The 27,802-nt window shown below is 46.5% G+C and overlaps 1 protein-coding gene across 1 annotated transcript in view; it reads left to right on the plus strand.

Annotated features, from left to right (window-relative positions):
* LOC120990939 (protein unc-13 homolog A-like) overlaps positions 1 to 27,802 on the plus strand; it is a 2,175,961-nt gene that overhangs the window by 1,422,455 nt on the left and 725,704 nt on the right. The window contains exon 30 of the mRNA XM_040419831.1: positions 24,530 to 24,673. Within this exon, the coding sequence (XP_040275765.1) occupies positions 24,530 to 24,673 (144 nt within the window). The remainder of the gene's footprint in view (positions 1 to 24,529; positions 24,674 to 27,802) is intronic.

Genomic DNA, 27,802 nt, shown 5'->3' on the forward strand with positions numbered 1-27,802 from the left:
CGGGCAAGTAGTGATGAGGAGAGTGGCGTGGGAGCTAGTGTTGCGAGTGGTCAGGCTCCTGACCCAGAGACAGTTGAGGAGGACATCAGTGACATGCAGACAGTACTCAATGATGATGATGATGTAGCCGATCGCACCTGGGAGCCGTGTGGCAGCATGCCCGTGAGGCAGCAGTGGGAGGTTTATTTCATATAGCTATTTACATCCACACATTTTTTATCTTGTGTAGGATGTCTTTTTGTGGTACTTGTGGTTCGCTGCAGGCATCCTCCACTGTATGCATTTTTGCTGGAGATCGCCATTAGCAACGGGCCACAAGTGCAGTATCTGCTCCCCTGGGTATAGATGTACAATTGCATATGGGGTTGAGCACTTCCTGCCTTTTGACACCATGCCATTTTTTGTAGTTTTAGGAGCAGGAGCAGCCAGAGAAGCTACAGGGCGATGATGAAGACGAGGCAGAGGACCCAGACACACCGTGACAGTATGGAGTGGAGATGGAGGCAGGGAGTCCCTCCGAGTCACTTGCACAAATGGCCCGATGCATGCTCACTTACTTGCGTAGTGATAGCCAAATTGACACTATTCGGCAGAGGGATGACTTCTGGCCCTCCACCTTGTTGGACCCTCGCTACTGATCCAAAATGGGGGCTTTTTTTTACACCTGCTGAGAGGGAGGACAAACTAAACTACTATAGAGACATCCTATTTAGTCAGTTGGCCGCTGCCTATCTGCACCATCATCCATCCTCTTGCAGGTCTGACCGGGGGGCCCTCTGCACTCACGTTCCTCTGCCATGGCTGCTGTGGAAGGGTGGGGGAGCAGGAGCAGTTCCAGCTTCATCAGCAACAACCTGAGTCTAGAGTTGCTGATGAGCATCTTTCTTTACCCGCATAGTGAAGAAACTACTAATCAGCAGCAGCAGCTAGACCTGGAGCAGGACTTGAACCAGCAGGTGGTGAAATACTTGGACAGCACCCTGCCACCCCACATTGAAGATCCGCTGGACAACTGTGCAGCCAAACTGGATTTGTGGCCTCAACTGACAGAGTATGCCATGGAAAAGCTGTCCTGCCCAGCCAGTAGTGTGGCATCAGAGAGGGTGTTTAGTGCGGCGGGGGCCATAGTTACCCCAAGAAGAACTCGCCTGTCCACCCAAAATGTGGAGAGACTGACCTTTGTCAAGATGAATCAGGCGTCGATAAGCCAGGATTTTCACCCACCAATGCCTGATGCATCAGACTAGATCATTCATGGTGCCACACCAACACTTTGACAAAAGAGACCTGTTTCTTCTGGCTACCTGCCTCAGCTACTATTCTGATGCTGCCACCCGCCTGATGCCACACATCGGATGCGAAGTGCTCCTTCTTTTACCCACCATCTTCAGCTTGTACTGGTATTGCCAGCCACCTACCCACTCTGTCAACTAGTCACTCTGTGGTCTCCTGATGCTGCTGCCACCTCCACACTGTCATTGTGCCACTCTGTGGCCTCCTCCTGATGCTGCTGCCACCTCCACACTGTCATTGTGCCACTCTGTGGCCTCCTCCTGATGCTGCTGCTGCCATCCCCACACTCTGTCATTGTGCCACTCTGTGGCCTCCTGATGCTGCTGCTGCCACCTCCACTTTGTCATTGTGCCATCCTGTGGCCTCCTCCTGATGGTGCTGCTGCCGCCACCTCCACGCTCTGTCATTGTGTCACTCTGTCAAAACAGCTAGTATGGACCGAGCACTCACATCCAGATTACCAGATAAAATAACAATTTATTGAAAATTCTAAAACATATAAGGATATAAGGTATATAACAGACGCATACAGGTGTACACAGGTGTATATAAAATGGCAAATATAAATGGCAAAAATATAGTATCTTGTTCAAGATAAAATGTCTTGCTCTGGAAAAAATTGATTTAGTGCACTAAATACCGCAAGATCTTCAATGGCATATATCGTCCCCTTACAGGGGTATGTTCCTTTAAAAGCAAAGTGATTTGACCCGTTTGTGATGGCTCAACCGCAGCATGTGCAAATGTATTGGCATAAATGTTAGTTCTGTAACACAGCATGGTACGGCATAGAGTCCGGCTCTCTGTGGCGTCCCACTGGGCCTGGACTGCTAATTACCTCTCCAGACGACTTTCGTATTTGTTTCTATTCCCAGTAAGAGGAGCAGGTAAAAGCGTATCCGTGTCCTCAGCAATCGTAGGACCTGTGGTGTATCACATGCTGTGTCACGTGATGTGAGCTTGAGGGCGGGTCCTTCCAAATGGAATGTTTATTTGGCTAGCCAACAAAGTCCAGTAGAGGATTAAACTTCATAAAAAAGTCCTTCTTGGGTGGGCAGGTATCAACCATACGCGTTTCGGGACCCACTCTTGGCCGATTCCTCAGTGGTAACCTGCCATAATGATCATCCCTCCTTTTTATATTAAATTTGGGCTATTTTCAAAACCCGGAATAGTTGTTGATCTCAAAACCTGAAATGGAATATGTCTGCCATCTTGTATTCCTACTTTATATATAAAAAATCCACTTGCAAATTAATTAATTAATTAAAAGAAACCATATATATTTATGAATATTATACATTGGGTCATGAAAATCTCCAAAAATACATAAAAAATCATATGAGTTTTTCTGCAAATTGCGTTTTCTGTCTCAATGTTGCTTAAATAACCTCAATATGGTTCTCTATGAACATTTTTTTAACCCACACAAAGGAACTTAGGTTATAACTTGAAATGTCACCTCTGTATTGCGGATCCAAAGAGATATAAAATATATGAACATATAAAAATATATAAACATATGCAATATATGTAGAGAATGAACTTTATCCTGTGCCCGTTTTATACAGATGTTCTTGGTATACTTGTGCGTTGATATGGAGGAGTGGGGGTGGAGGCCCATTGTGTCACTCTGTGGCCTTCTCATGCTGCTGCCACCTCCACACTGCCATTGTGATACCCTGTGGCCTTCTCCTAATGCTGCTGCTGCCACCTCCACATTCTGTAATTGTTCCACTCTGTGGCCTTCTGATGATGATGCTGCTGCCACCTCCACACTCTGTAATTGTTCCACTCTGTGGCTTTCTTCTGATGCTGCTGATGCCACCTCTACACTGTCATTGGGCCACTCTGTAGTCTTCTCATGCTCCTTTCACCTCACCACTATGTCATAGGGTCACTCTGTAGACTTCTCATGCTGATACCACCCTCCCTACTTTATGACTGGGACACTATTTGCCTTTTGTTCTGGCTGATATCATTATTTATTTGACCCTTCTTCTGAACTGTCAGAAGGAAGGAAAAATGAGATGCACAACGCATCCTGTCTATGTAGCAGCTGTAAGGCCTGCATGACATGGTTCCTATTTTGCATGAGAATTGGCTTATGATTTGGTAGCCAAAAGCAGGAGTGGATACAAAACACAGAAGAAATGCAAATATTCCATTCTCCTGTCATCTGTTTTGGATCCACTCCTGTTTTTTGGCTTTAGCCATACTGATGGATTACTGACCAAATGCTGACCGAGTGAAGGCAGATGCTCCACAGACAGAATCAGCTTTTTGGGGGTTATTGTTCTGACAGATCAGAGGAAGGGCAAAATAATCAGTGACGTCAACACAAACTTACTGCTAACATCCACTCCTCTCTGTTGGGGGGACTTTACTTGTATAAGTGTTTAATAGAACAGGTTCTGTAGAAATGTATGTGAAATCAGTGAATTAGTGTAAAAGGAGTGCGTTCTTTCACACTATAGTAGGATCTTGGGCCTCTGACCAGTTATTTATACCTGGCACTATCATTGACCTGTAAGGCTGAGTTCACACTTGAGTTATTTGGTCAGTTTTGGCCCTGTAACTGCCCAAATAAGTGAAGTGTGCAGTGATTCTGCACGCCTGTCATCTACATGTCATACTGACTCACAGTATTGTTTAACTACCATAGCAGACTCCCTATGCATGTTACTGCAAGGCACAGTGTTCTACACCACTATACAGGCTCTCTGCATCCAGGAAATAGCCGATTTTTAACGCGATTTGCCACAAATAAATTTGGATTGAAGATTAGCAATACAAGTTTGCATCATGTGTTTTACAATACAGAGGGTAGAGTTTTAAATCTCTGATTTAAAACAACGTAAAGAGTAGACCAAAAACTGTGACAGTTCAAGTGTTGGTGGTGGGGAATAATGTTATAGTAGGTTGACAACTTGTGTTTTACACTACACTAGCACAGTAGCTTTTTTCAGAATCTGCATATTTGAACGCACAAGGCATCAGGCCCAAATTTGTTAGTGTCACCACTACTGCATTATTTCCAAAATAGATTGTCAATTGCAGTGTCTTTCAGTGTGTTTGTTGAAAGGGAAGAACATTTTATTGCTCCTCTCTGTCTTTAAGTTCCACAGTCTTGCAAACCATTCTATACTTTGTGTGACTGTGTACATTAGGACAGAAAATGTCAGGAAACTGGTAGGGTTCCAAACAAAAGACCCAGGGCCAGGTCTTGTCCTCCCAGAGCCAGAATTTGGGTAGTAGCAGCACCAGCAATTCGCCAAGCAGTAATAGTAGTAGACCATAGTTCTCCCTGGCTTTGAAAGACACAAAATTATCATTGAGGAGAAAGAAGATAAGTTTATGGGTTGGATAGTACACTCTTCTTCTCAGTCACAGCAAGATGAGATGGTGTTGACTTCTGAGTCTGACACCATGTAGAACCAGGGGTCACAGCATTCCTCCTGCTCCTCCTCCTTGCAGCCCCAGAGAAGCCGTTCAGTGCCATCCTCTCCATCTTCACTGCCCCTCCCTAGTGGGGAACCTTCTTTTTTCGTAAAGAGGCAACAAAACCCTACCAATTTCTATGGCAGATAGTCAAGAGAGTCTGATGTTGATGTTGATGACTGACTTGCCAGAGAGCAGTCAGAGTTTGTACTTCCCTAAGGAGGAGGCTCAGGAGGAGGCTGGAGACCCTGTGTATAGCTGTGTTGGTGGTGATAATAGTGGCAGCTATAGCCATGGAATGGCAGCGGGGACACTGACAGTGGCTGTCATGGGCAAATGCAGAGCAGGGGAGGGGATCCAAGGAACCCATCATGATATCTCACAGTCTGTTAAAAGTGGCAGAGAGGGTGAGGGCTTTAATTATGATTGAGTATTGGATAGGACCTGGGAGCCAGATTGGGGTGCTGTGGAAGAGGTAACATCAGAGCACGAAGCTGGTGGCAGCGACAGCAATAAAGAGCAGAGGCGACAGATGGTCAGAACCTCCCAAAGAACTGCCAGTGCCAGATCTGCTTTTGGAACTGGTAATACCGCTGAAACTGTAGATGCATTAGGCCAAAAACCTGCCAGAGCTCAGCCAAACTCAGGTCCCTTTAGCTCTGTGTGAGTATGTCCCATCTGGCAGTTTTCACTTTCGGCTTCTCCCGCTCTGACTCATCCTCCTCCTCCGCTCTGTTATCAGCCATAGATAATGTAATATGTGGAAAGGAAACAACTTACTATCACATGTGTATAGTCAAGAGTTCTTATGTTGAGTTGGAGCTGATGGGCCTGGGCGAGAGTAGCCACACAGGCAAGTACATCAAGCAGCAAATATCCCCCTAGCTGTCATGCCGCCAAGTACAACTGAGCAAGGTGGTCAGCGACGATAACCGCAACATAGCATCCGCATGGATCCTGGGGCAAATAACACATGCTCCCTACATGGTGCATGTCATCATGCAACGCTTCTAAAAAAAAGTACACTGGCTTGAGCAAGGTGCTGGCACCAGAATGCACCAGTTTCGCATTTCAGCCATTATTACATGTCGAAGAAGCCCTCCTGGACTTGCAGCAACAGTCGGCTGTTACACCCCCTAATATTTATCTTAGAATAGATGCTGACTCTCATACAGAAGGGAAGACTGCAGAAGAAGAACAGCCAATGCATCTTGCTGTTCACCCTTGTCCTGACCAAGAGGGATGTTCTATCCTCAATCGCGTTGACAAGATCCTGAATAAAGCTTTTTTCTCACCAGACTGGTGATATTTGTCTGGATTACACCAAGCAGCGCCTAACAAGCGGTTAACCCACTTTTTCCTTCTTTTGGATACTGTCGGTATTTGGTCACTTTTTTGCATCAGTATTTGATCAATATTGGTAAGGTAAAAAGAGGAGTGGGTACAAAAAAGAGATAACATGTGATGGAAATATTTCATGTCTTCTGTGCTTTGGACCCACTCCTGCTTTTGGCTTCTAAATCATGATCAAATCCTAATACAAACTACTAACCTTGTGACACTGACCTCTGCTCATACAGGCGGTCCAACATGTGGAGCGTGGAGTTCCAACGCATGCAAACGTCACACCATTCTGCCTGTTCAGGTCAAGGAGGGTGTGTTTTGCACGATAAGAGTAGCTGAAGTCCTTGACATTTTCAATATGTCTTGCAGTTGGATGGAAGACTTCAGAAACCGGGTGACAACCAGATTAAAGACGTGCGCCATGCAGGGCGAATGGGTCAGTCCTTCCTGTTGCAGTGAAGAAAGAATGTTCTTCCCGTTATCGGTGACTAGAGATGAGCGATTTTCTCAAAAATTCGATTAGGTTGGCTCAACAAATTTTTGCAGATTTTCCCCAATAATGTGATTCGATCCGAATTTATTTGTGATGATGTGCGTTAAAAAAAACAGCTATTCCTGGGCTGCAGAGACCCTGTATAGTGGTGTAGAACACTGTGCCTTGCAGAAACATGCATAGGGAGTCTGCTGTGGTAGTGAAACAATACTGTGAGTCAGTATGATACGCAGATGACAGGCGTCGGTCTTAGAATCACTTCACACTTAATTTATTTGGTGTGGACGCAGCCTTACAGGTCAATGTTAGTGCCAGGTATAAAGAACTGTGCAGTCGCCCAAGACTCTACTGTAAAGTGAAAGAACGCACTACTTTGTGTGGAGTGGAGAAGGTGTCAGCATTAAGTTTGTGATGACATCACTGATTATTTTGCCCTTCTGATCTGTCAGAACAATAACCCCCAAAAAGCGGATCAGTCTGTTGAGCTTCCACCTTCACTTGGTCAGTATTTGGTCAGTTTTCCATCAGTATTGCTAAGTCCAAAACAAAAAAAAACAAGAGTGGATCCAAAACTGAGATGACACGTGAATGGAATATTTGCATGTCTTCTGTGTTTTTCACCCACTCCTGCTTTTGGCTACCAAATCATTAGCCGATTTTAATTCAAAATAGAGACCATGTCATGCAGGCCTTACAGCTGCTACATAGACAGGTTCCGTTGTGTGTCTCATTTTTCCATCCTTCTAACAGATCAGAAGGGTCAAATAAATAGTGATGTCATCCAGGCCAAAAAGGCAAAATAGTGGCCCAGTGACTTAATGGTGATGTGGTGGCAGCAGCATGAGGAGACCACAGAGTGGCCCAATGACAGAGTGTTGAGGTGGCAGCAGCATGAGGAGACCACAAAGTGGTGAGGTGGCAGCAGCATGAGGAGACCACAAAGTGGTGAGGTGGCAGCAGCATGAGGAGACCACAGACTGGCCGATCCTTCTGACAGATTAGAAGGGTCAAATAAATGGTGATGTCATCAGGGCCAAAAAGGCAAAATATTGGCCCAGTGACATAGTGGTGATGTGGTGGCAGCAGTAGGAGGAGACCACAGAGTGGCCCAGTGACAGAGTGGTGAGGTGGCAGCAGCATGAGAAGACCACAGAATAGTGAGGTGGCAACAGCATGAGGAGACCATAGAGTGTTGAGGTGGCAGCAACATAAGGAGACCACAGAGTGGCCCAGTGACCTGGCAGCAGGTGTGTGGCATCAGGCAGGTGGCAGCATCAGAATAGTAGCTGTGAAGCAGGCACCCAGAAAAAACAGGTCTCTTTTGACAAAGTTTAGGTGTGGCACCATAGATGATCTAGTCTGATGCATCATGCACGGGTGTGTGGAAATCCTGTCTGATCCATGCCTAATTCATCTTCACAAAGGTCAGTTTCTCCACCTTTTGGATGCCACACTGCTGGCCGGGCAGGAAAGCTTGTCCAGGGCAAACTTGGTCAGTGGCGGCCACAAATCAAGTTTGGCTACCCAGTAGTCCAGGGGAATTTTGATGTGGGGTGGCAGGGTGCAGTCCAAGTATGCCATAACCTGCTGGTTCAGATTCTGCTCCATGTCTACCTGCTTCTGCTGGTGAGTAGTTTCTTCACTAGGCAGGTGAAGAAAACTGCTCATCAGTGACTCTAGACTTAAGTTGCTGCTGATGGAGCTGATACTGCTTCTGCCCCCCCCCCCCCCCTTTAGCTGCCATGGCAGGGGAACGTGAGCGCAGAGGGCCCCCCTGGTCAGCCCTGTGTGAGGATGGTCGAAGATGCACATAGGCAGCTGCCAACTGACTACATAGGATGTCTCGATAGTAGTTCAGTTTGTCCTCCCTCTCAGCGGGTGGAGAAAAGGCCCCCATTTTGGACCGGTAGAACGGGTCTAACATAGTGGAGAGCCAGAAGTCATCCCTCTGCCGAATGGTGACAATTCGGCTATCACTACGCAAGCAACTGAGCATGCATCGGATCATTTGCGTAAGTTACTCGGGGGGACTCCCTGCCTCCCATCTCCACTGCATACGGCCACAGTGTGTCTGGTTCATCTAACTCATCTTCGTCATCGCCCTGTAGCTCCTCCAGCTACTCCTGCTCCTCCTCTCCTGTCATCTGTGTAGAAAAAACACCCATTTCTCTACACATTGCTTGTGCTCGAATGTCCTCCTCCTCCTCTAATTCAGCCCCCACAGGGCTTATGTGGTCGTGAGATGTAGTCACCACGTCTCCTGTCCCCTGGCCAGCCAGATTTAGCAACATCTGTTTAAGGACATGAAGCACTGGAATGACGTTGTTCATTCCCTAGTCCTGGCAAGTAACAAATAAAGTGGCCTCCTCAAAGGGCCCAAGCAAACAGAAGGTGTCACACATGAGCTGCCACTGGCTAACATCAAAGTCTCCTCTGTCCTCCGGTATCATCAAGAGATTTTTTTTGCCCTTTCTCTGTTCATAAAATCAGTCCAACATATGGAGGGTGGGGTTCCAACGGATGGAAACGTCGCATATCAGTCAATGTTGGGGAATGCCATTCTGCAGGATGGTGTGCTTTGCAGTGTAAGAGTGGCTGAAGTGCATGCACAGTTTCCTGGCCATTTTCAGGATGTTTTGCAGATGGGTGGAAGAATTCAGGTACTTCTTTACAATCAGAATAAACATGTGCACCATGCAGGGAGTATGGCTCAGACCTCCTTGACACAGCACCGACACCATGTTGATCCCATGGTCGGTGACCATGGTTCTGATTTTCAGTTGTCAAGGAGAAAGCCAGGATTCAATTTCTTGATTAAGGATGCGGAGCAGTTCCTCCCCTGTGTGACTCAGTTTTCTCAGGCAAACTAGGTTCAGAAAAGCATGACCCTGCCGTATCCTGCACATGTGGTATGCTGGAGGAGCACTGTGAATTGTCCCTGCAGTGGAGGCTGAGGACACGGTAGAGGATGAGGAGACAGAGGCGGACATTGTCGAAGGACCAACAGCGTGAGAATGTGGAGGCAGCAGCGGTGTCACCTGACCAAGTTGCTGGTGTGGCTCGGCAGGAACCATATTTACCCAGTGGGCCGTAACGGACAAATATGGTCCATGACCGTAGATACATCTCCACATGTGTGCAGGGCTGGTACTGCCTTTTTGGCAAAGAAATGATATCTTGGGACTCTCCAACTCGGCATAAGCCATCAGTTCTCTGAAAGGTGCAGAGTCCACCATTTGGAAAGGGAGGGACTGCAGCACCAGCAACTTGGCCAGGAGCACGTTCAGCTTCTGCGCCATTGGATGAGTGCACGCATACTGTTGTCTTTTGGCAATAACTTCAGTGATCGATTGCTGACGAAATGACGAGGAGTAGGAGCATCAGGACCAGTAGATGATGGAAAGTACAGACAGCTCCCTTCGGCTGAGGTGGTGGAGCCTTGACTTGTGGAAAAGGGGTGCTGGCCTCTGTGTGATGCAGAGGTTGCTGCGGCAGGCTGAACCACTACACATTAGCACCACGGTTCTCCCTCGTCACTTTATGGTGATGCTGCATGCAAAAGACTGTGGTGCCAACATTGGCACCCTGGCCATGCTTCACCTTCCGCCCACAGATTCGGCAAATAGCCATATTTACCTCCTCCGGCTGCTTAACAAAAAACTGCCACAACGCTGAGTAGGTAATTTTACCCCCAACACTCTGCACTGACTGACTGCTCCTGCTGCTGCTTCCGTGAACCCCTGCACCACTACTTACCGGGCAGGTAGGCCCGGTAAGTAATTTCACCAGAAAATGTTAATGACAATTTTTTATTTGTTTTTTTAACCGGCCTACCAGGTATAGCAGTGGTACTATACACCCAACAATGTGTTAATTTCACCAGAAAATGTTAATGATCATTTTTCTTTTTTTTTTAACCGGCCTACTAGGTATAGCAGTGGTACTATACACCCAAAAATTGGTGAATTTCACCAAAAAATGTAAATGACAAAGTAGTGAAATGATATAAAATAATAATGATTTTTGAGGTGGAGTTTCAAGAGGAGGTGGACGTAGCGGAGTAGGTGGAAGCGGCGGTAAGGGAGGACGAGATAGCCAACACAGGTTTTTGGTTTTAATTTACTTTTGTAAAATTAAGGTACACTCCAAAAGAGTGTGAAATATCCAAAATACAAACATGAGCAATTGCGCTGCAGTATAACAATGGCTGTTTAGTGCCGGTATACATGTCTATTCTGGACAAGGTACGGACAAGTCCTGTGGGATCCATGCCTGGTTCATTTTAATGAACGTGAGCTTGTCCACATTGGCTGTGGACAGGTGGCTGCGCTTGTCTGTGATGACGCCCCCTGCCACGTTGTGTAATGTGTTTGGAGGGACCTGGTAACTCGGTGTCCTCACTGCCTCCCGTGCGACTACAGCTAAGGACTATAGCAACTAAGAATTCATCATCATAACTCAAAGGACTTCTCTGTTTAACCCTGTTTGTACCACGTCAGCTTTATTTGCACATCCGACCATTGTATATATTCTATGTGTATATATTGTTATGTCTAGTGCGCCCTTAAGGCAATTAAATATATACTTTAATCTTGCGCTGTTCTTGTATCTCGATCACTAATCCCTATGTCCGTGTTTCGGCATAGTTATAGCTACCTGGGGTTGGTCCCTGCCCCTATATAATCCCGCTAGCGGACCGGCTTATATCTAAAGAGGAATTAGTGGCAGTCTACTGGGCTGACAGAGCACTGTTTCACTGGGGCAGTGAAAAGGCTATCGCAGCTTGTCAGGGTTGTGAGCGAGTGTGGAGTTACGCCAAAGGTAGCGTGGACCAACTTCACTCACTCCTCGGGCCTCCCTGTGCCCGTGTGGACAGGAGGTGTCTGTGTAAACTGTGCCATGCTGACCTTACGTACTCCCAGGGTGGGCGTAACGTCATGTCTTGGTAACCAGTGAAGAGACCCTACCACGTGAGCTCGAAGTGCAGTATTCGTCACAGTCACCGACACAATGAAGAGACTGATTTACTCTTCTTTTACAGTTTGACGGATGAGAATGCAGTATGATGAACCCCCAAAAATTAGCTTTGTGTCACAATGAACAGATTGATTTACTCTGCTATTACAGTAATGAATGAGAATGCAATGTGATGAACCCCAAAACATTTGCTTTGTGTTACAATGAACAGACTGATTTACTCTGCTATTACAGTAAGATTGATGACAATGCAGTGTGATGAACCCACAAAAATTTGCTTTGTGTTACCGACACAATGAACAGACTGATTTACTCTATTACAGTAAGAGGGATGAAAATGTGCTGTTATTTAAAAAAAAAATGGCTTTGTGTCACCAACACAATTAACAGGCTGATTTACTCTTCTATTACAGTAAGGCTACTTTCACACTTGCGTTCAGAGCGGGTCCGTCTGGTATCTGCACAGACGGATCCGCTCCTATAATGCAAACGCTTAGATCCGTTCAGAACGGATCCGTTTGCATTACCATGAACAAAAAAAAAATATATATATATTTTTTTTTTGTTCATGATAATGCAAACGGATCCGTTTTGACTTTACATTGAAAGTCAATGGGGGACGGATCCGTTTGAAAATTGAGCCATATTGTGTCAACTTCAAACGGATCCGTCCCCATTGACTTACATTGTAAGTCTGGACGGATCCGTTTGCCTCCGCACGGCCAGGCGGACACCCGAACGCTGCAAGCAGCGTTCAGGTGTCCGCCTGCTGAGCGGAGCGGAGGACAAACGGTGCCAGACTGATGCATTCTGAGCGGATCCGCATCCACTCAGAATGCATTAGGACTGGACGGATCCGTTCGGGGCCGCTTGTGAGAGCCTTCAAACGGAGCTCACAAGCGGAGCCCCGAACGCTAGTGTGAAAGTAGCCTAAGACGGATAAAACAGGGGACTTTGGAACCACAAAAAATTGCTTTGTGTCACCGACACAATTAACAGACTGATTTACTCTGCTATTACAGTAAGACAATGCACCAGTGGACTTTGGAAGCACGATTAAATGTTGTATTTATGTGTCACTGGTCCAAAGGTGTTGGATTGTACCGACCTAAAATGCCTACAGGTCACCCTCAGACTGAACAGCCCGATTAAGTATTGTATTTCCTGTCACTGGTGCAAAGGTGCTGTATTGCACCCACATAAATGCCTACAGGTCATTCACAGAGTTATAAAAATAAATAAAAGCCTAACACTGTTCCTCAGTGCAGCAGCATCCTGTCCCTACACATAGCAGAATGGCGGCGCACCATGGTGATCCAATACTAGGCATGACTGTGATGGCTTCCAAGTGCCTACAGCTTAACCTCTTAAGGACACATGACGTAGCGGTACGTCATGATGTCCTGGTACTTAAGGACACATGACGTACCGGTACGTCATGAATGGTTCCGATCACTGCCGCTCGGCGGGCGGTGATCGGAACCCGGTGCCTGCTCAAATCATTGAGCAGGCACCTGGGGCAAATGCGCCGGGGGGTTCTGTGACCCCCCCATGTCGGCGATCGCAGAAAACCGCAGGTCAATTTAGACCTGCGGTTTTCTAAGTTTCCGGGATATTCGGGTCTCTGAAGACCCGATAACCCGGAACAGGATGGTGATGGTGGTGTGATTTCACTCCACCAATCACCATCCAGCGATCCTGAGTGGTGATGGTGACATCACCACTCAGGATCGCTTTCTGATTGGTCTGTGGGCGGTCCGGCGGCAGATTCAAAAGCTGCCTGCACGTGTGTCCGCCATCGCTGCCAGCACCCCCAGGACCCGATCTCTGCCCCCAGGACCCGATCTCTGCCCCAGCACCCCCCATCAGGTACATAGGGACAGCACAGGGAAAGTTTGGTTTAGGCAGGGGAAAAAAAGGGAAAGTTAGTTTCTGAACTTTGATTGCATCACCCTAAGTTAGGGTGTCTGGGGTCCACAGCACAGCTGTGTGACCCTAGACCCCCCAGGGGTGCTGCCACTTCCCCCCCCCCCACCTTTTTTGGGGTGCACTTTTTTATTTTCTTTTTTGGTGTACGCTGACTGTGGCCGGCACTTAGTGTCCGGCCACTGTTAGCGCATCGCACACCCCACCGCTGATCAACTTTGGACGGTTGATCAGCGGTTTTGAATTATTTTTTTCACATTTTTTGCCCTTTTTTTAGTTATTTTTTTTTTTTCTGTTAGTTTTAGGGTGAGTTCGTGAACACCCGTGCTTCCACACACACGCACACAAAATAAAGAGTTACACACACGCACATATACACGCAGACACACACTCCCCTATGGCCCGCCGGATGTTCTCGGCCAAGGAGCCATACGCCCAGCTTGCCTCCGACTCCAAGAGTCCCAGTGAGGATGAGGAAGACCCCACTTTCCTGTTGTCATCCGCGTCCTCCTCATCATCTAGCGATGATGATGAGCCCCCAAGGCTGCGGAGACGCCGCCAGGTGGAGCAAGGGGACCGCCATGTTAGGGACCCTGTGGCCCAGCCTAGTACGAGCAGCTCTGGGGCTCGTACTGGTTTCCCGACCCACCAGTTAAATCCACCGGAGCACCCTGCCGGTGAACTTGTCTGGTGTAGCCCAAAACGATACGAGCCCGTGATTCCTGATTTTGTAGGCCAATCAGGAATCCAGATTTCCACAGTGGGCTACACTGAATATGACTTTTTTCGTCATTTTTTCAGTGACCCACTGGTAAATCTGATGGTGGAGCAGACGAATCTGTACGCCCAACAGTTCGTCGCTCAACACCCGGGCTCCTTTTTGGCCAGGCCCGGTGGCTGGACGCCGGTCAGTGCAGCCGAAATGAGGACATTTTGGGGCCTCGTGCTGCATATGGGCCTGGTCAAGAAACCCAGTGTCAGGCTGTACTGGAGTGGGGACGTCCTATACCAGACCCCACTTTACAGTACAGCCATGACACGCTCCCGGTTTGAGGCCATCCGGAAATGTCTGCATTATTCCGATAATGCAGCATGTCCCCCCCCGAGGTGATCCTGCCCATGACCGTCTGTATAAGATACGGCCGGTCATCGATCACTTTGGGGCCAAATTCATGGAGGCCTATGTACCTGTATGTGCCCTCCAAGCGGGCGAGGTATGGCGTAAAGCTATACAAAATTTGTGAGAGTACCTCAGGGTACACTTACTAATTTTGTATATACGAGGGGCGAGATTCCCGGATTCAACCCCCAGAATGTCCCCCCACTCTGGGTGTTACCGGGAAACTTGTGTGGGACCTTATGTACCCACTGCTGGATAAGGGTTACCACCTGTACGTGGATAACTTTTATACCAGTATCCCCTTGCTCCAGTCCCTTGCCGCCAGATCCACGTTCGCTTGTGGGACCGTGCGGAAAAATCAACGCGGCCTCCCTGCCCTCCCCCTCCAGGTACCTATCCCCAGGGGTGAGACCCGTGCCCTTACCACTGGAAACCTGTCACTACCAGAGCTTTGAGACGTTCTCACTGCTCTGTTTCTCCCCCCCTGTGATGAAGTCTTTACTTTCTGTTTCCTTCCTCCCAGCTGTTCCTTCTGCGTTTGATTTCCCTGCCTTTAAATCACCCCTCCTCCTATTGTAGGGCGTGGATTATATTTCTCATTTCAGTTGTAGCTCTTGCTTGAGTATCTTCACTTGTAGCTATCAGTTCACTGGACCTGTGTTCTGCTGCAGCAAGCACTCCGGATATTGCCAGCTGTCCTTGGATCCGTCTTCTCTGCGGCTGCAGCTCCTTCAGCTAAGTGTGCAGACATTGTTGTGTACCTGGTTATTTTCTGACTGGATCTGAGGTGGCCACGGTTCCCTCCATATACTGAGCAGGGCACCGGTGGCCGTGCCCCTTCCACTATTGTAGGGGTTACAGTGGTCATCAGTCTTAGGTACGCGGGCATGCCTTGTTCCACCATTTGGATCCGGGCATGTGCTTTAGCAGCATAGGGAGAGCTTTGAGGGTCTGACAGGGGTCACCCTTTATCCTCCCTAGTTTGGGTCCGGTCAGTAGCTCTTTTTACTGTGTATACTCTTGTTTCTCACATACAGCCGTGACATTATAATCCACCAAAACCGTCCTTTTTTGACATGGATCCGCTTTCTGGCCTGGTTGACCGCATGCAGGGTCTTTCTTTGGAAGTAGCGGATCTCCGTCAATCTATGACTCAGCTTCAAGCATTGGGCTCTGCTCCGGCTCATGAAGTCTGTTGCGAGCCAAAGGTCTCACTTCCGGAAACGTTCTCCGGGGGCAGTGAGAATTTTGTTCGCTTCAGAGAGGCATGCAAACTCCATTTTTGCTTGTGTCCCCACTCCTCTGGTAAGGAGGAGCAGAGGGTGAGGATTGTCATCTCCCTGCTCAGGGGTAATGCTCAGACTTGGGCTTTTTCGCTGCCATCAGGGGATCCCTCCCTTCGATCCGTGGAAAGATTTTTTGTGGCCCTGGGGCAGATATATGATGACCCGGATCGTGTTGCTCTGGCCGAATCTAACTTACGTGTTTTATGCCAGAACAAACTGTCTGCGGAGCTTTATTGTTCTGAATTTCGGAGATGGGCAGCTGATTCAGGTTGGAATGATGCTGCACTCCGGAGTCAGTTATGTCATGGTCTCTCAGAGAGATTGAAAGATGCGTTTGCTTTCCATGAGAGACCAACGTCCTTAGAGTCTGCCATGTCATTGGCGGTACGCCTTGACAGGCGTCTAAGAGAAAGAAACAAGACCTCTCTGTCCAGCCATTGTCAGTCTAGGGGCAATGGTGCGGACTCATTCAGTGTGCAGGGGCCTCATCCTGTCTCGCTCCCCTCTGAGGAGGAGCCCATGCAGCTAGGTCGACTTGCCCCTGATAAAAGAGGATTTGGTCCTCAGAGTATGGTGTGTTTTTGTTGTGGGGGCATAGGTCATTTGGCAAATGTTTGTCCGTCTAGGAGATTCTTGAACTGTACTAAGAGCGATAATAAGAGAAAAACCTCAAAAGGTAAAATCATCAAATTCTGCTTCATCTGCTACTTTGGGCAAAGTTGATGTAGGAATTGATGCTTTTCCTCTGACCTGCAGTTCCCATTTTCTCCTGTCTGCCAGGGTGGCGCTAGAGAGAAAAGTCATTTCTTGTGAGATTTTTGTCGATAGTGGAGCGGCCGTCAATCTTATTGACACTCAATTTGTAGCCATGCATGGTTTTCAGGTTTGCACATTAGAAAAGGATATACCTGTTTTTGCTATTGACTCTGCTCCACTCTCACAGAGATCTCTGAAGGGCATTGTTCACAATATGCGGCTAGCTGTAGGTGACACTCATGTGGAGGATATATCTTGTTTTGTCCTTAACAGATTGCCTTCTCCTCTAGTTTTGGGGTTACCCTGGCTCACTAGACATAACCCCACTATTGATTGGCAAGGAAGGCAAATAAATGAGTGGAGTGACTTTTGTAGAGAGAATTGTCTCACAGCGACTTTTGCAGAGGTGTCTACTAAAACTGTGCCATCATTTCTCTCTGATTTCTCGGACGTGTTTTCCGAGAGCAGTGTTCAGGAGCTACCTCCTCACCGGGAGTTTGACTGTCCCATTAACCTCATTCCCGGCGCCAAGCTGCCAAAAGCACGCCTCTACAATCTCTCACAACCGGAAAGAATCGCAATGCGAACTTATATCTCCGAGAGTCTCGATAAGGGGCATATTCGTCCCTCAAAGTCACCTGTGGCCGCGGGTTTTTTTTTTGTTAAAAAAAAAGATGGCTCTCTGAGACCTTGCCTAGATTTTAGGGAGCTGAACCGTATCACGATTCGCGATCCCTATCCCCTTCCTCTGATCCCGGACCTCTTCAACCAAATTGTTGGGGCCAAGGTGTTTTCCAAATTGGATTTGAGAGGCGCGTACAACCTGGTCAGGGTCAGAGAGGGGGATGAATGGAAAACAGCCTTTAATACCCCTAACGGGCATTTCGAGAATCTCGTTATGCCTTTCGGCCTGATGAATGCTCCGGCCGTCTTTCAGCATTTTGTTAATAGTATTTTCTACCATTTAATGGGGAAATTTGTATTGGTGTATCTTGATGATATTTTGATTTTTTCCCCTGATGTTCAGACCCATCAGGATCATCTTTTTCAGGTTCTGCAGATTCTGCGGGAAAATAAATTGTACGCCAAGCTGGAGAAATGTCTTTTTATGGTATCGGAGATTCAATTTCTGGGTTTTCTCCTCTTTGCTTCTGGTTTTCGCATGGATCCGGAAAAGGTCCGTGCTGTACTTGAGTGGGAGCTTCCTGAGAATCAGAAGGCATTGATGCGCTTTCTGGGTTTTGCGAACTATTACAGAAAGTTCATTTTGAATTATTCCTCTGTTGTCAAACCCCTTACTGACATGACAAAAAAGGGGGCGGATTTTTCCTCTTGGTCGGAGGAGGCGCTTGCAGCCTTTTCTAAGATTAAAGAGAGTTTTGCGTCTGCTCCCGTCTTGGTGCATCCCGATGTTTCCTTACCTTTTATTGTTGAGGTGGATGCTTCTGAGGTGGGTGTGGGTGCAGTTTTGTCCCAGGGCCCTTCTCCTGCCAAATGGCGAACCTGTGCCTTTTTCTCTAAAAAAACTCTCCCCGGCAGAGAGAAACATGATGTGGGATATAGGGAGTTGTTGGCCATCAAGTTGGCTTTCGAGGAATGGCGCCATTGGTTGGAGGGGGCCAGGCACCCTATCACCGTTTTTACCGACCATAAGAATCTGGCATACTTGGAGTCGGCCAGGCGTATGAATCCGAGACAGGCCAGATGGTCTCTGTTCTTCTCCAGATTCAATTTTGTCGTTACATTCCGACCTGGGATCAAAAATGTGAAGGCTGATGCTCTCTCTCGCTGTTTTCCGGGAGGAGGAAACTCCGAGGACCCGGGTCCCATTTTGGCGGAGGGGGTAGTTGTTTCTGCTCTATATTCCGATTTGGAGGCAGAGGTCCAGGCTGCCTAGACTGAGGCACCTGCCCGTTGTCCTTCTGGGAAGTTGTTCGTGCCTCCTGAGCTACGTCACAAACTCTTCAAGGAGCATCATGATACGGTTCTTGCTGGTCACCCCGGGAGTAGAGCCACGGTAGATCTCATTGCTCGGAGATTTTGGTGGCCGGCTCTTCGTAAGTCGGTGGAGGGTTTTGTGGCTGCTTGTGAGACGTGCGCTCGTGCTAAGGTCCCTCGTTCACGGCCTTCAGGTTCCCTTCTCCCGTTACCCATACCTTCCAGTCCTTGGACACACCTGTCCATGGACTTTATCACGGATCTTCCTCGTTCCTCGGGGAAGTCGGTGATCCTGGTGGTGGTGGACCGTTTTTGCAAGATGGCTCATTTCGTACCTTTCCCTGGTTTACCCAATGCTAAAACGTTGGCGCAAGCTTTTGTCGACCATATTGTTAAATTGCACGGCATTCCCTCTGATATTGTTTCCGATAGAGGCACGCAGTTTGTGTCCAGGTTCTGGAAGGCTTTCTGTTCTCGCCTGGGGGTTCGGCTGTCCTTCTCTTCTGCTTTTCACCCGCAGTCGAATGGTCAGACTGAGCGCCTAAATCAGAATCTGGAGACATATTTGCGCTGTTTTGTGGCAGAGAACCAGGAGGATTGGTGTTCATTTTTCCCTCTTGCTGAGTTTGCTCTGAACAACTGTCGTCAGGAATCTTCTGATAAGTCACCATTCTTTGGTGCATATGGGTTCCATCCTCAGTTTGGGACATTCTCGGGAGGGGCTCTTCCTGGTTTACCTGAGGAGGAGAGATTTTCCTCGTCTTTGTCTACCATTTGGCAAAAGATTCAGAGTAATCTTAGAAAGATGAGTGAGAAGTATAAGCGTGTGGCTGATAAGAGACGTGTGCCTGGTCCGGACCTGAATGTGGGTGATCTGGTGTGGTTGTCTACAAGAAATATTAAACTGAAGGTTCCCTCCTGGAAATTGGGTCCCAAGTTTATTGGGCCTTATAAAATCTTGTCAGTCATCAATCCTGTTGCCTTCCGTCTTGATCTTCCACGGGTTTGGAAGATACATAATGTATTTCACAGATCTCTCTTAAAACCATATGTCCAGCCCACGGTACCCTCCTCTTTGCCTCCTCCTCCGATTTTGGTTGATGGCAATCTGGAGTTTGAGGTTTCCAGAATTGTGGACTCTCGCATTGACCGCGGTTCTCTTCAGTACCTCGTTCATTGGAAGGGTTATGGTCCTGAGGAGAGGATGTGGGTTCCGGTGTCGGACATTAAAGCCACTCGCCTCATCAGGGCATTTCATAGGGCTCATCCTGAGAAGGTGGGTCCTGGGTGTCCGGAGTCCACCTGTAGAGGGGGGGGTACTGTCACTACCAGAGCTTTGAGACGTTCTCACTGCTCTGTTTCTCCCCCCCTGTGATGAAGTCTTTACTTTCTGTTTCCTTCCTCCCAGCTGTTCCTCCTGCGTTTGATTTCCCTGCCTTTAAATCACCCCTCCTCCTATTGTAGGGCGTGGATTATATTTCTCATTTCAGTTGTAGCTCTTGCTTGAGTATCTTCACTTGTAGCTATCAGTTCACTGGACCTGTGTTCTGCTGCAGCAAGCACTCCGGATATTGCCAGCTGTCCTTGGATCCGTCTTCTCTGCGGCTGCAGCTCCTTCAGCTAAGTGTGCAGACATTGTTGTGTACCTGGTTATTTTCTGACTGGATCTGAGGTGGCCACGGTTCCCTCCATATACTGAGCAGGGCACCGGTGGCCGTGCCCCTTCCACTATTGTAGGGGTTACAGTGGTCATCAGTCTTAGGTACGCGGGCATGCCTCGTTCCGCCATTTGGATCCGGGCATGTGCTTTAGCAGCATAGGGAGAGCTTTGAGGGTCTGACAGGGGTCACCCTTTATCCTCCCTAGTTTGGGTCCGGTCAGTAGCTCTTTTTACTGTGTATACTCTTGTTGCTCACATACAGCCGTGACAAAACCTGTTGCTGGTCAGGTATAAGGACAAGAGGGATGTCCTTATGCTGTCCACAATTCATGGTAACGGCATCACCCCTGTCCCTGTGCGAGGTACCGCGGCAATGGTCCTCAAGCCCGATTGTATCGTCGCCTACAATCGGTATATGGGAGGAGTTGATCTCTCGGATCAAGTCCTCAAGCCATATAACGCCATGCGCAAAACCCGGGCATGGTACAAAAAAGTTGCGGTCTACTTGGTGCAGGTTGCCATGTACAACTCTTTTGTACTATCCCGAAGCGCTGGCAGCACAGGGACATTCCTCCAGTTCTATGAGGCAGTCCTCATGGCCCTGATCTTTTCGGACCGGGAAAGAGCAGGCCGGAGTACCTCGGGAACTGTAGGTGCCCAGATCGTCCCTGGCCAACACTTTCCAGGTGTGGTCCCCCATACTGGAAAGAAGGGACGAACCCAAAAAAGGTGCAGAGTGTGTCACAGGAGGGGGATACGGAAGGACACCACTACTCAATGTGACACGTGCCCCGATCATCCGGGCCTCTGCATTATTGGTTGCTTCAGGGAGTATCACACTTCCATGGAGTACTAAATTTATATCCCAATTTAGCACTGACATCGGATAAAAAAACTGGTTCTCAGACTTGAGACACCCAAAAAAACGAAAATAATTTATTAAAAGTAGACATATTAGGTATCGCCGCGTCGGTAATAATCTCCTCTATAAAAATACCCCATGACCTAACCCCCCAGATTAACACGGTCAAGAAAAAAAAAAAAAGGTGCAAAAAAAGATTTTTTTTTGTCACCTTACATAACAAAAAGTTTAATAGCAAGCAATCATAAAGTCATATAGCCCCCAAAATAGTGCCAATAAAACCGTCCGCTCGTCCCGCAAAAAATGAGCCCCCACATAAGATAATCGGATAAAAAAATAAAATAAAAATGACACCTAGACTTTTTGGATCGATAAGGATAATATAGTCTAAAACCTAAATAAATGTAAAAAAAGTAGACTTATTAGGTATCGCCGCGTCCGTAATAATCTCCTCGATAAAAATACCCCATGATCCAACCCCCCAGATTAACACGGTCAAAAAAAAAAAAAAAAAAAGTGCAAAAAACGTTTTTTTTTGTCACCAAACATAACAAAAAATTTAATAGCAAGCGATAAAAAGTCATATAGCCCCCAATATAGTGCCAATAAAACCGTCCGCTCGTCCCGCAAAAAATGAGCCCCCACATAAGATAATCGGATAAAAAATAAATAAAAAAATGACACCTAGACTTTAGAGATTTTTAGAATAAAAATTTTATTTTTGTATCAAAAAGGATAATAGTCAAAAACCTAAATAATTGTAAAAAAGTAGACTTATTAGGTATCGCCGCGTCCGTAAGAATCTCCTCTATAAAAATATCCCATGACCTAACCCCCCAGATTAACACGGTTAAAAAAAATAAAAAAAACGGTGCCAAAAACGCAATTTTTGGCACTTTTTCATTTCAATCCGTTTTTTCCAGTAACAAAACAAGGGTTAACAACCAAACAAAAGTTTATATTTATTACCCTGATACTGCAGTTTACAGAAATGCCACATTTGTGGTCGTAAACTGCTGTATCAGTAAAAGGGAGGCCGCAAAAGGAAAGGACCGACATGGTTTCTGGAAGGCCGATTTTGATGGCCTTTTTTATTGACACCATGTCCCTTTTGAAGCCCCCCTGATGCCCCCCTAGAGTAAAAACTCCCTAAAAGTGACCCCATCTAAGAAACTACACCCCTCAAGGTATTCAAAACTGATTATACAAACTTTATTAACCCTTTAGGTGTTCCTCAACAGTTAATGGCAAATGGAGATGAAATTTCAGAATTTCAATTTTTGGTAACCTTGCCTCACAAAAATGTAATATAGAGCAACCAAAAATCATATGTACCCTAAAAATAGTCCCCCAAAAAATGCCACCTTATCCCGTAGTTTCCAAAATGGGGTCACTTTTAGGGAGTTTCGACTCCAGGGGTGCATCAGGAGGGTTGAAACAGGACACGGTGTAAATAAACCGGTCCATAAAAATCAGCCCTCCAAAAACCAAACGGCGCACCTTTCACTCTACGCCCCGCTGTGTGGCTGTACAGTAGTTTACGGCCACATATTGGGTGTTTCTGTAAACGGCAGAGTCAGGGCAATAAAGATACAGTCTTGTTTGGCTGTTAACCCTTGCTTTGTTAGTGGAAAAAATGGGTTAAAATTGAAAATTTGGCAAAAAAATGAAATTTTCAAATTTCATCCCCATTTGCCAATAACTCTTGTGCAACACCTAAAGGGTTAACGACGTATGTAAAATCAGTTTTGAATACCTTGAGGGGTGTACTTTCTTAGATGGGGTCACTTTTAGGGAGTTTCTACTCCAGGGGTGCATCAGGGGGGTTGAAACAGGACACGGTGTGAATAAACCGGTACATAAAAATCAGCCCTCCAAGAACCAAACGGCGCACCTTTCACTCTACGCCCCGCTGTGTGGCCGTACAGTAGTTTACGGCCACATATTGGGTGTTTCTGTAAACGGCAGAGTCAGGGCAATAAAGATACAGTCTTGTTTGACTGTTAACCCTTGCTTTGTTAGTGGAAAAAATGGGTTAAAATGGAAAATAAGGCAAAAAAATGAAATTTTCAAATTTCATCCCCATTTGCCAATAACTCTTGTGCAACACCTAAAGGGTTAACGACATATGTAAAATCAGTTTTGAATACCTTGAGGGGTGTACTTTCTTAGATGGGGTCACTTTTAGGGAGTTTCTGCTCTAGGGGTGCATCAGGGGGCTTCAAATGGGACACGGTGTAAATAAACCAGTCCATAAAAATCAGCCTTCCAAAAACCAAACGTCGCACCTTTCACTCTACGCCCCGCTGTGTGGCCGTACAGTAGTTGACGGCCACATATTGGGTGTTTCTGTAAACGGCAGAGTCAGGGCAATAAAGATAGAGTCTTGTTTGGCTGTTAACCCTTGCTTTGTTAGTGAAAAAAATGGGTTAAAATGGAAAATTTGACATAAAAATGAAATTCTCAAATTTCATCCCCATTTGCCAATAACTCTTGTGCAACACTTAAAGGGTTAACGACGTATGTAAAATCAGTTTTGAATACCTTGAGGGGTGTAGTTTCTTAGATGGGGTCATTTTTGGGTGGTTTCTATTATGTAAGCCTCGCAAAGTGACTTCAGACCTGAACTGGTCCCTAAAAATTGAGTTTTTGTAAATTTATGAAAAATTTCAAGCCTTATAACATCCCCAAAAAATAAAATATCATTCCCAAAACAATTCAAACATGAAGTAGACATATGGGGAATGTAAAGTCATCACAATTTTTGGGGTATTACTATGTATTACAGAAGTAGAGAAACTGAAACTTTGAAATTTGCAAATTTTTCCAATTTTTTGGTAAATTAGGTATTATTTTGTGCAAAAAAAAATATTTTTTTGACTTCATTTTACTAGTGTCATGAAGTACAATATGTGACGGAAAAAAAAATCTCAGAACGGCCTGGATAAGTCAAAGCGTTTTAAAGTTATCAGCACTTAAAGTGACACTCAGATTTTCAAAAAATGGCCTGGTCCTTAAGGTGAAATAAGGCTGTGTCCCTAAGGGGTTAAACGCGTGTTGATTGGCTGCTCTGCAGCTCTTCAACACGCTTTATTTAAACTCTGAACACCAAACACGAACACAGATTTTTGTGACAATGTCTGTATCGGGTTTGGGTACCCGGACACTGTAATTTATGGTATGAACCAGAACAGGGTGGTAAAGGTTCGCTCATCCCTAATGCTTGGTCCTAAAAGTAAAAGCTGGCTGTGTTCTTAAGGTGTTAAAGGGAAAAACTGTCTTTGTAGGCCATGGCATCCAATCACAGCACAACTTAAATTTTTGAAGAGCAGAATAAGAAATGAAAGCTGTTCTGTTATTGATCCTCTAGCATCAAAAGGGTGCTTTTATTTTAGAAAGTTTTCATAATTGTGTCCCATTGTTTCCATTCTAGTTTCAGCAGACCTCAGAACATGCTCTCTTTTCCTGCTCCGTCGTGGATGTTTTCTCACAACTCAACCAGAGCTTTGAAATAATTAAGAAATTGGAATGTCCAGATCCTCAAATTGTTGGACATTATATGCGCAGATTTGCCAAGGTATGATCATTTATTTCACATTTTGTGTGCTATGTTTTCTCTAATCTTTAAAAGAGTTTTCAAGGATTTTACTATTGATGACATGTCCTCAGGATAGGTGACAACCCGCACCCTCAACTAATCAGCTGTTTCAAGGAAGCTACATTGTGTAGTGGATGGAGTTGGTAACTTCAGCACTGCTCCCATTCACTTCAATGTGTAACTACAGCTGCAGTCAATGGCTGGCCTCAGCTGTGACATGTCCCTAAACAACACGTTAATACTGGGTTACTTAAAGCATGGGAACTAGTATTGAGCACCAAAGTGCTCGGGTGCTCGAATAATACACTTTGGGATGCCTGGGTGCTCTACAGAGCACCCGAGCACAATGGAAGTCAATGGGAGAACCTGAGCATTAAACCAGGCACTGTTCTGAAGAGGGGAGGGTGTCTGGTTCACAGGAAAAGGTCAGAAATGGATAGAAACACCACTCAAATGGTACGGGAACAACATGGGGAGGATGTCTAGATGCATTTTGGACTCCCAGGTCGCTGCTGGGAATGATGTTGTCCGAGTAGTACGCCACTTTTATAGACTGACAATAATACACACAAAACCGAAGATAAAAAATTTTAGAGGAAAAATTGTTAGGAAACATTTTTTCCTACAGAAATTTTTGGCAGAACTTTCACTTTATATACAAGTATATATGTATATTTACTTGTATATAAAGTGCAAGTGCTGCCAAAAATTACAAGGAAGAGGCACTCCGATACAACCTTTATATGACATAAAGGAGGGCCTCATTCATAGTGTGGTAAAATTGTCCAGGTAGTGGGACTCCTACACTCATAAAGCCTATGCACTAAGTGAAAGGGCTGACAAAAATTACAAGGAATCGGGACTCCAAAAAACACTATTTGTTACACCTAAAAGAGGGCATCATACACACCCTTAAAAAATTATGATTGATGGCCTGCTGGTAACCCTCAAAAACATTTGGAGCAAGGGCCTGCTGCTGATCTGACCATTTAAAACATTACGGACGAGGGCCTGCTGCTGATGTGACCCTCTAAAACATTAGGGGCGAGGGCCTGCTGCTGGTCTGACCCTCTAAAACATTAGGGGTGAGGGTCTGCTGCTGAGCTGACCATCTAAAACATTATGGGCAAGGGCCTGCTGGTGACCCTCTAAAACATTAGGGGTGAGAATCTGCAGCTGAGCTGACCCTCTAAAACATTAGGGGCGAAAGCCTGCTGCTGATCTGAACGTCTAAAACATTAGAGGTGAGAGTCTGCTGCTGAGCTGATCCTCTAAAACATTAGGGGCGAGGGCCTGCTGCTGATCTGACCCTCTAAAACATTAGGGATGAGGGTCTGCTGCTGAGCTAACCCTCTAAAACATTAGGGGTGAGGGTCTGCTGCTGAGCTGACCCTCTAAAACATTAGAAGCGAGGGCAGCCTAATAAGCATGTTGATATGATGAAGGAGGAAGAGAAAAGAAAGATTGAACCATGTACCATTTTTTGTGGTAGAAGGGGTGCATGGAAATACAGTGTATTCAAAACACCATAAAAGCCACATTTAAAGTTCCTTTATGTTCAGCCGCTTTCCTCTGGTGGAGTGGATAAGTTAGGGGCAATCCAGGCCTTGTTCATTTTGATAAGAGTCAACCTGTCAGCATTTTCAGTTGACAGGCGGATGTGCTTATCAGTTATTATGCCCCCAGCAGCAGTAAATACCCGCTCTGACAAAACGCTGGCGGCAGGGCAGGCCAGCACCTCCAAGGCGTAGAGCGCCAGTTCGTGCCACGTGTCCAGCTTCAACACCTAATAGTTGTAAGGCACAGAGGGATCACTAAGGACACTGACACGGTCTGCATAAGTACTCCTTCATCATCCTCCAAAACTTTTCCCTCCTTGTGACACTAGGCCGCGGCGCATCAGGGTGAAGGTGCTGGCGGGCTGGCATGAAACTGTCCCAGGCCTTGGAGAGTTTTGCCCTGCCTCTGTTGGAACTGCTGTGTGTTCCCCTCCCCTCCTCGGTTGCCTGAGGAACTACGTATTATGCCGCCAGCGTTGTCAGCTGGAAATTTTGGACCAATTTTTCCACAAGGACCTTCTGGTATTGCACCATTTTGCTAGTCCTCTCCACCACAGGAATGAGAGATGAGAAGTTCTCTTTGTAGCGAGGGTTGAGAAGAGTGAACAACCAGTAATCTGTGTTGTCCAAAATGCGTATAACGCAAGGGTCTTGGGAAAGGCATCATAACATAAAGTCAGCCATGTGTGCCAGAGTCCCAACAGACAAGACTTCACTGTACTCATCAGGAATATGACTCTCAATCTCCTCATCCTCTTCGGCCCATCCATGCTGAACAGATGGAATAAACCTGCTATGGCTACTACCCTCTGTAGCGGAGGCAACCATCTCCTCCTCCTCATCATCATCATCATCCAATTCTTGCTGAGAAGACGAAAGGAGGGTACGATCCAAAGAAAATAAATAATAGCAGCACTCACCAATTGCAGTAAAATGCTTCTTTATTTCACTTGAAAAAAAGGTAACAAGGGCTGGGGCGAACAAAAGCGTGAGAGCACTGAGTGATCAGCTGGCGACGGCCATTTCGCGCACCTGCGTTTCTTCTGGGTGCTTCCTATGCGCTCATATAAATGCGTCCACGTTGCCTAGGCAACCACGGATGCTAAAACATCCTCATCCAAGATTGTAACGAGCAGGGTAAGAACAATATATTCCCTGACAATGGAGATGCATGTATCGCGTGCATAACCCTCTAGCTGTATAAAAAGACACTTAAATCGTTGCGATCATTTAGTCCCAGGGGACCCATAACAGCAGTGCAGATAATCCACTCCGCCTCCCTCTGAAGGAGAAGGCGGTGCCTATCTCCACCTAATGCTGGGGCAGGAACGTGTTCAAGGGCTGCAAATTTTAAGCATTTAGTGTTATGATCATGCCTATTACGGACATGATCAATAAGCCTGCGGCAACCTTTGCCTGACCTTACTGAGTTTATGTGCTCCCTGAATCTCTCATACATAGGGCGAATAGTCTTCCCTATGTAGAAAGACACACAGGAGCACAACACCAGGTAAACCACATATTTTGTCCTACATGTAGCAAATTGCTT

The sequence above is a fragment of the Bufo bufo genome, chromosome 2 (genome assembly GCF_905171765.1).
Source record: "Bufo bufo chromosome 2, aBufBuf1.1, whole genome shotgun sequence".
Lineage (NCBI taxonomy): Eukaryota > Metazoa > Chordata > Amphibia > Anura > Bufonidae > Bufo > Bufo bufo.